Source organism: Cephus cinctus, unplaced genomic scaffold, assembly GCF_000341935.2.
Source record: "Cephus cinctus unplaced genomic scaffold, Ccin1 Ccin1_scaffold3123, whole genome shotgun sequence".
NCBI lineage: Eukaryota > Metazoa > Arthropoda > Insecta > Hymenoptera > Cephidae > Cephus > Cephus cinctus.
This window is the reverse complement of record NW_014334474.1, coordinates 208-9663: the sequence shown is the minus strand read 5'-3', so window position 1 is coordinate 9663 and position 9456 is coordinate 208. Positions and strand designations below refer to the sequence as shown.

General features: G+C 41.6%; 1 protein-coding gene across 1 annotated transcript; it reads right to left on the bottom strand.

Moving 5' to 3' along the window:
- Window positions 1–2336: 2336 nt before the first annotated feature.
- On the bottom strand, window positions 2337–7520 carry LOC107274460 (helix-loop-helix protein 11; the record flags this gene model as incomplete). Its single annotated transcript, XM_015753614.2, is given in 4 exon segments — window positions 2337–6334; window positions 6425–6870; window positions 6960–7222; window positions 7370–7520. Coding segments are annotated over 4 exon segments (1164 nt in total), but the record flags the coding sequence as incomplete, so codon positions are not given.
- Window positions 7521–9456: the final 1936 nt, after the last annotated feature.

Below are 9456 nucleotides of genomic sequence, written 5' to 3'. Positions count from 1 at the left end.
CCCCCCCCCCCCCGTGCTCACCCTAATCGCTACTCAGTTCTGTTCCTGATCATCGATACCGGAACTTTCCTCCTTGACTTTCGTACTTTCTCCAACTTTTTCCCAACTATCTCACTCTTATTCGTTCACGGTTCTCTCTCTCTCTCTCTCTCTCTCTCACTCTCTCAAGCACACGCATTCACAATTTTTCTTTTCCTTCTCCCTCTCGATTGCTATAGTTCGCGGCTTTTCAGTCCCTCTCATTTATATACCTATCTTCTCAATGCCTACCGACCGAGCTGCTCGATGCTGTCTACGAGAAACGAAGCGAATCCAGTCGAATGAATTCACTGAGAATTCATTCGTCCCTATTTATTTATTTACACGCACGCGTCCGATCGCTTCCATGCGCGACGATGAGAATCGGTCGTTCCTCATCGAGACGGACGAAATTTTTATTTACTTTTTCTCTTTTGTCTTCTCCTTTATTATTCACTACCGGATTATCGCATTCTCATTCATTCGTTCGATTCTTATCCTCACTCGCCGTGACCTCCTGCTCGCGTAAATTCAATTTAACTATTACGATAATAGTGTTAAAGGGGCTCTGGGTACGAAGATGATCCTTTTACTTTTCTCTCTGGCTTTGACCTTTGACATCCTCACGGGCCAACCTTTAGGGCCAAGACAATACTCGGATGTCCCTTTCTTTTCTTTTTTTTTTTCGTAATGGGAATCATTATTATTATTATCTTCGTAAAGTGCCTGTGTTCCAGAAGGGAGTTTGCTTCTCTAATGTATAGTATACTGGAGTTACTGTACGTACGAGTATCTCTAAGCACTTATTCGAGTTTGATTAGTTTAAAAAAGTGTAAAATGGGAAGGTAAAAAAAAATTCCTACGCTATCGTACGAATTTTTCTTTTTCCTTCTGACTCCTTTAGCTTTCCTCCTTTATAAAATCTAAGTCCGACGCGAAAATTCGAAAAATTATAAAAGGTCGCGCGGTACTCTCCGAGAGCCACTTGATTTTCCCGCCAACTACTATTTCGGATTCGGGCGAATTAGCGAATTCAATCTTACGGACGCACCGGACCCACTGATCTTGCGACTTTTTACAAGAAGCCTCGTGAGAAGACGAATAAGTTTTTAATAACGGAGAGGAAATATTTAAATGCAAAACTATCGATGGACCTAACGTCATTTGCGTGATGGCTTGTACAAATATGAAAATGAACTGGGTGACGTATTTTTAGAAATTCTAGGCTCGAAATGTGAAATAAAAATATAAAAATAAAAATCTTCTCGCTCGGAGACAGCTTTCATCTCGGTCATCGCTTGCAACGGGTACGTTAACTTAATTATCCTTAACCTATAATTTCGTAGTCGTCGCTCACTCGCTATACGCATAGCCCACGCACGCCTGAATAATACAGACTTGCCTCCTCGGACAATTCAATTACTAATTACCCGCGTAACTGTACAGAAAAGCCCAAAAAAAAGTGACGAAATAAAATATCCTGCAGAAAATCGCACGGAAGTATCTCGAAAAGGAATTTCGTACGAGGACTTCGAAGAAAAAAAGTACACGAGTCATTATCATAGGCGAACGATAGAGAAGATAAAACGACATCGGCCATTAAGAACGGACAAGTCAGTTGAATCCAAAAGTGCGAATTCTCGGTCGACGTCGGAATTAATGCGGCACAGTAGGTAGAAATGGACGTGTCGAAGATGAAGAAAAAAAAAAGAACAAGAAATTCAAAAATCGTAGCGACAGATGAGAATACCCAAATTTCACTTAAGAATCGTCGATATCGGGTGGCTAAAAAAAAATGACTCGTGTCACTTTCCAAAATAAAATTTCAAATTATAACCCGTCTACGAGTGGCGAGGGTATCAACGATCGAGGCAGTATTTTCATTAGGCCAAGTTCCCAAAAAAAAAAGCCCAAAACCCGTTCGACGCGCAATAAAATAATTAAACGCCATCGAGTACCCTCGGGGCGCGCCAATCGCGCAATGGCAGACACGACAAACGAAAATAAAAACCGACAGAAAAGAGAGAAAGAAATAATTAAGAGCCGAGGACACGCGTGTAAATGCGAATTAACAAAAAAAATATTCACTAACGCAATTACGATGTGTATCGCGAAACGAGCGAACTAGGGGCTCGAGCTATTCCTTATTAATTCTATCTTTCCTTTACTCGCTAAAAACAATAAAGCTCGTTAGCTCAGGACGATCAAACGAAACGCCGTATCCTCGTTTCGAAACCCAGGAATTAGCCAATATGCGCTTAAATTAGAATTAAAATTTGGTATCGGTTGTCGGCCAATTTTTCTTTTCCCTTTTTTCTTTTTTTTTCTTTTCACAACGAATAGAAAATCTTCATATTTTCAATCTTACTTTTCATTCGTTCTCCCCTTTTTTCTTAGCCTCTCAGCCTTTCTCTCTATTTATCTCGTGCACCACTTCTAATCTCATCCGTCTCCCTTTCTCCGCGGAATCACTCGATCTTCTCTATTACACGTGATCGATCCATCTACTAGTAGCTCCTTCGCTCTCCTCTCTCTCTCTCTCTCTCTCACTCACACACTCCAACTCACTCACTCTCTCTCTCACACACACTCCAATAAATAATTTAATACATTCACTAGAAATTTTGCTCGCTAAAGTCTACGCACACTTTTGGAATACACATTGAAGTAATTATCTGCGATTTTAGTCGCCTCCTGGAAGCGACGAAAAAAAAAAAAAAAAAAAAAAAAAAAAAAAAAAAAAAAAAAACGAAAAAAAAGAGTCATCGTAGTCACGCAATACGCGCTAAGGTCTCGAAGTCGGCTCTTACGATCTTTCGTACGGTGTTTATCAAAACCTACGAGCAGCGTCTCATTAAATTACACAGTTCACAATGTGCATCCTGTCCACGGATATACATATCATACGAATGTACACGCGTCTAGGATCTAATCGTGTATCGAACGGGACGTCGCGCGCGAACGTTACAAATACTGGATGTCGACCTAGAGTCAAATCACATCGAGAAACAAACGCATTTGTCGTATCAAGTATACAGTGACAGGTACCAAAGATAAATAATTAGACACAGCGGCGATGGAAGAGTGAATGTGACGAAATAAAATTTACGACCCGACGAACACGACAGCGACGAATCGGAGGTTAAGCGAATAAAAATCGATAAGCCGCGAGGCGTTGCTTTTCGAATTGACTTCATTTTTAGGCCTCGGTGTCCCGCGTGTAAAGTCAATACACAGAAAAGGGGGTGACTCTTCAGATGGAAAAAAAAGGTGGGCGAAAAAATGATGGCAGAGAAAACAAAATTTGTTAAAATAAGTATAGACCGGAGAGAGCAAGTAAGTAGATGATATTTTGGTTCGATCTCTCGTCCCTTCGAGTGCCACCCTCGGACCGTCCCTTGGAAACTGCGGATGTTGAAAATTCGAAAAAAAAAATGTACTTGCGGGTTATGTGGATCGTTAAATGTCACGAGTTCAAAAGGTCGAAGGTACCTTCACGCATCCTACCGTGAACTTCGCGACGACCTCGATTATCGGATTCGAACTGGGACGAAAATAACGTGCCACGAAAAAATATTACCGATCGTCTGAGAACGATCGTCTGTTTTTTTTTGTTTTTTTTTTTTGACATACCTGGACTCAAAATCGCCCCGAAGCACGGTAAGACGCCATTCGACAACCTTATCCCTTAGCGTCGTACGTAGTATGTACCTAGGATCACGTGTGTGTAACGTATACAACATTGCTAAATTATATACATACAGTACAATTACAGAGTAGTGTCACATTCATCATATCGATAGACAATATTAATAACGATTTTTTCATTCTTCATCGCGTTACTCGCTAACAATTCCTACCGACCTATACGCTAAAAGTAACTAAGGTTTTTCCTTCTTAGCCTTTACCGATTCGCTTAAACTTTAAAGGTACCTATTATTATTCTCCTAGGCGCACCTGTGCTCTACAGTACTTAAAAGCTATTCGATCTTATCCTCCTCGCTGTAGATCGACGATCCTCGTCGTGAAAACTAATAATTGCAATCGAAAGTATCCCCACTTTTTTTTTTTTTTTAAATAATCCTCATCGTTCTTACGAAGTCGTTATCGTAGTCACCCGTCGTAATCATCAACCCATATAATCGTTCACATTTATCGTGTCGTCGTTATCGGTTATGAATTACGGTATTCAATCGTGTACAAAATTAACGTAACAGAGAGACGCATAAACGAAAATGTACATATCGGGCCTCCCGTTGGTCAGTCAGTCGGTCTATGGATTCTCCGAGCCTTTTTTTTCCCCCCACTAAGAAGGCACAACAAATCGCGAAACTCAAACTCGCCCACTGTCGCCGATCATATGCCTTTCGATGCATATTTTTTTGCCTGATGGATATGGTAGCAAAGTCAACCTCGGGTGTACACGATACAGCAACGTGCGCGTATGTTATCATGTACTGTTTATATCAACCCTTTGCACTTGGCGAATATTGTTTTCTGCGAATTTACAGACGGGTTCGCATCGGTCTCGCAGTTTGGATCGGACGAGTGCAAAGGGTCAATAGGTACTATGAAAGTGTATTTTTAATATATGCATGTACATGGGTGTGCTATATATATTTAACTTTAATGCAATTCAATTCTCAGTGCGTTATTTCCAGGTTGTCTGCATGGTATTCGCGACGATTGTTTCGCAGACAAGATTTAAGGGTGGTACGACAGGATTATTGCGAACGATGGAAATTTCGGACGATTAATGATCTTGGAAAGATCGTAAATGTGTTTATACGATTTTTCGAAAAGCTTTGCGAACGTTAATTTCCATCGTTCGTGGTTGCGCGGCTATTTATAAATCTTGGACTGACGATCGTCGTCGCGTCGGCCATGATGTATCGGTACGTGGAGCATATGTAATTAATATATCGTATAAAGCATCGGCCAACAAGCACTGACTGACTCTGTCATTTCTAACACTAGTTCTCTACGAAGGAACAAAAGTCTCGATACTCGATATTTGGCACAGATTAAACGAAACTTCGATTCGCTAAAGTTCCACCACGACCAGAATGAAGGAAAGGAATAAACAGAGAAAAAAAAAATTAATAAAAACCGACAATATAAATCGCGATCGTTGGCATTCTCACTAATTGTCCTTATGCGATCCTCGAAACCCACCCAAATGAAAACAGTCCCACGTTAATATACCTTAATGTGTGTCAAATATTAAGTAATGCATGTTTTGATTTTTTTTTTCGTAGCGTTCAACAATGACCGAAAGCATTGAGAAACATAGTTTTTTTTCAGCATCTGTGTTTTTTTTCTTTTTTTGTAACAACGTAAAAAAAAAGGAGACAAAAATAGAAGAAAACGTAAATATATTATAATACAGCGTACGCCTTATCAAGCTAGGAATATTATTGTAGTAATCGTTAAGCCTAAGCCTACCTTTTATCGGAGAAAAAGAAACGCTTCCCTTTTTGCTCGATTTGCGAGAAATGTTGGGACAAAATTTGAAAAAAAAGAAGAAAAAAAAGAAACAAGGAAAAATGAACTCTTTCGCCGAGCGAGATTCAGTAAACGAAGTTGTGCCATAGTCGCGACCGAGCTTTCGGAGCTCGGCTGTTCCTTTCTGTTTTCTTTTTTTCCTTTTCTTTTTTTCTTATATCGAGGAAATAGGAGTAGGAAGGAGGCACAGGACAGGGAGAATGAGGAAGAGGAAGGAAGTGTTTTCGGATTTATTTACAAGAGAAATGTGAAAAATACGATCAGATGAAAGCGACTTACAACGCGACGACAATAAATACAGAATTTACTCGCACGGACTGGCGTCACCGGTGACACACGTGTCGTACCCGAAAAGTCCGTCAAGGGCAGGTGGCGCCAGTGGTCGCAAATAAGAAGAAAAAAAAAACCTCGTAGTCGTTCGCGCGTACGTCTCCTCTCTTAAGTAAAACGAGTGTACTGGGATCGTAAGTGGTTTCAGTTATGCTTTGAGCGTGGGACAACGGATGATCACGAGTGCTTCACGACGATGACTCCAGGTCGTTGCTGAGCCTGCTGCTGAGAGTGAAACTGAAGGAAGTTGTTCACCTCGGCGTGAAACAGTCGCTGCTTCGTCGAGGAGCCGGGACTGCTCGTTGGCTTGTTCGTAAGCGCCAGGGGTACGTCCTGAGCAGGTTCATCGCTGAACAAGTGATCGCCTTCGAGATGCCGTATGGCTTCGACGATGGTTTCCAAATTCTGCCGCGACGTATTGGCCAGGTAGAGTCGCGCCTGGGGCGTGCTGTCGTCGAGGGAGTTGGCGGGGGAAGGCAATCTAAGAAACGAAAAATAATTTTCATTTGAAAACATGAACTCGCTTCAACGAAACCTCATTAATTTTGAGTATCCCGAACATGAAACGTACCTCTCGACCTCGACCTTCGGCTCGGCTTTCATCGCAGCTTCCAGGACGCTTGGCAATCGCTGCGGCTCGGCGGCCGGTGAAAATGGCCTACTGGGACTGGTCGAGATGAACTGCGACGACGCGTTCTTGAACTCTGAACTCGCCGTTGCGTATGTCACTCGCGTTGGGGAAAACGACTCCGTTGTCTGCTCCTCGATAACAGGAAATACTTGGCTCTGGGTAAATGCCACGATTTTTGGACTTCCTGGACGAGACTGTTCCTCCTTTACCTCCACGGGTACCATGTCCGCCAGTTGCGGTGACAATGGCGGACTTGGGTCCGGACTGGACGTCTCGACCGTCTGCGTCGAACCAACCGGCGGTAGGGAGACCACGGAGACGACTTGAAGAGCCGCCACGGCTTCCTCCGTCTCCTGCGCCATCACGTTATCCGTGTGCTCGATCACCTGTAAGACGTTTTAAGTAGCGATAACACGATAAACTTCCAAATACTGTATAAATACCAATAAAACGTATCGCTCGTAGGTCCACCTACCTCATGAGGCTGGTACGCGATAAGCTGATTGTCTCGGAATCTCTCAGGATAAATCTGACTCTGAATCGCTCTTATCTGCTTCTCCAGATGAACCCTCGTATGTCGCTCTCTTTCCAGCAATCTTCTCAACTCCACGACCTCGCTGTTCACTACGGAATGACCCTCCGCGGACACGGTTATCACGGACAGCGGTTCCGGGGACATGCTACCCAGGCCTTCGTCGCCGCTCTCGTTCACGTGCATCGGTAGGCTCACTACGACTCCTATTAAAAAAAAAAAATATATAAATTTTTATCACGACTTGAAAATATTATTTTTTTAAAAAATAAATTACAATTATTTCTTTCTTTAACTTTGCACTCGTTATCTATTTTATATCAATATAACTATATATAAGTCCAATTCTCTACCTTGAGTCTCAGCCTTGCGCTTCTTGATCGGCACGTCGCCACCCTCATGCTGATTGACCAGTCGCTTCAGTTGGCAATTCTGCGAGAGGAGCTGCGTCTTCTCCTGCTCCAGCTGGTAGATGTATTCGGCCGTTTGTTGAAGTATAGCAGCCTGCAAGCAAATTGGTCAGGTTTTTATTATGGTAAATCGATACAGGTATGGGCCATCCTTGATCCAGGTGATACGATCCTCAACGGGACACCACCGACAGGCTACAACGAATTTCCTGTTTACGGGAAAATTCAATGGGGAGCTAGGTTAAGAGTGAACCAAATTTGATAATGATCGGACCAGGTGTGGAAGTGTCGCGCGTACTACGCGTAGTAAACAAGAGTGACCTCGAAGAGGAACGACGAAAGCAAAAGGGTTAATTGATACCGGGAGAACCCGGTCTGCGGCATACGGTTCCCACCTGCCGACAGGTGGCTAACGAACAGATGCCGGATCCGTAGGGTGAACGCCGAAACAGGCTGTCCCTCAAGGTTTTCTATCGCAAGATACTACTTTTTTTTAATTCTTTTACGTCATACTACCTATCCTACGAATGCACGTGGCACGTTGTCCAAAGTTTTAGGTTACTTTTTGTAAAATATTTATAAACCGTGTAAAAAGAAGAACTTTTGTCTCGTTTGTTTGAAAATTTATTGCACAGTTATTGAATCGGCATAATTTCTTGTTTAAGCATTTTTTGCTTACGAAGACAAATTTGCAAATTCACGCATCGTCGCCGAACGTCAGTTCGTGCGATTCGCGTGTACCCACTGAATGATAAATTGAATATTAACGAGAAGTGGTAGATCTATGCTAATTATTTTAATGGGATATTTTAACTGAGCAAATTACTGATCCGAGCGATCGGTATTGTGGGTAAGTGAGTTACGTAAGAATATTTTATCTCGGGTGTGAAAACAACGACGAAAAAATGTGTCGTTGTTAGGTTTAAAATAATGTTGTCAAAGTTTAAATAGGTCAGACACTTAATTATTTAATTAATTATTTATGACTCATTTATACAATAATATCCTCCATCGATCGATTGCGGGCTATAGTTGGTTTTACAGAAAATTTGAAATTAAAATCGAATACGGAATAATTTATTATAAACGCAGTTATTTTTGTTACTTTCGCGTCTTCCGTTTCCACCATCCGCAATAGGCAGGAAAGTGATTGGTGAATGGAAGGAACGAAAAGCGAAAAAATTTGTCCTACAGGCCTAACAATATTTGTTATAAAAAATATATATATATATTTCGATTTAGATCAAGGTTGGAAAGTATAAAATATTTGTCTACCAAGTGTCTAAGTCACGACGTCGAGTTATCACGAAGGAGGCTATAACGTTTATCACTCACGAAACGACGATGACGTCGTTCGTGCCGGTGCGATATATTTCGAGTGATTCCTTCGTATTTTCGACCAATGAGAAAGTCATTAATAACGCGTAAAAACGTCAGAAGTAAAATCGTGTCAAGAACCGAAGCAAAATAATTATTAATTAAATCACGTGGATTCCGCGTTTCTCACTCTTTCCTCCGTCCACGAACAATAACGATATGGAAATAATTCATAGGACCCGTACAAGCAGATTTCTGAAAGGCGACAAAATTGCTTCGATAAAATTTACATTTCAATTAAATATTTACATTTAAGTTAAATAAACGCTCTATATAAGCCAAGACACATTTTCCGGGTTTAAGACAAAACAGCTAGGAGCATCAAATCCGATACAGGTATCTTCATTCAAATTTCTTCTTTTCACCGTAGACCAGTAAAGCACAAGCCGATACTGCGCTAATATCAACTGAAGATGAGTGAGGAAGTGCAAGATCTAATGGATATGAAAATAGCTGCGAATAACGATACCGAGGAAAAGATCGAAACTGAAACGAAAAAAGATTCTTCGATCTTCGACGGACTTCAGATAATAAATGTCATCTACTTCAGCCTGTTTCACGTCGCTGCCATATACGGGATCTACGTGGCCTTATTTCGGGCAAAGCTCGCGACTCAAATTTGGCGTAAGTATATACGGTATATCTATAAACGA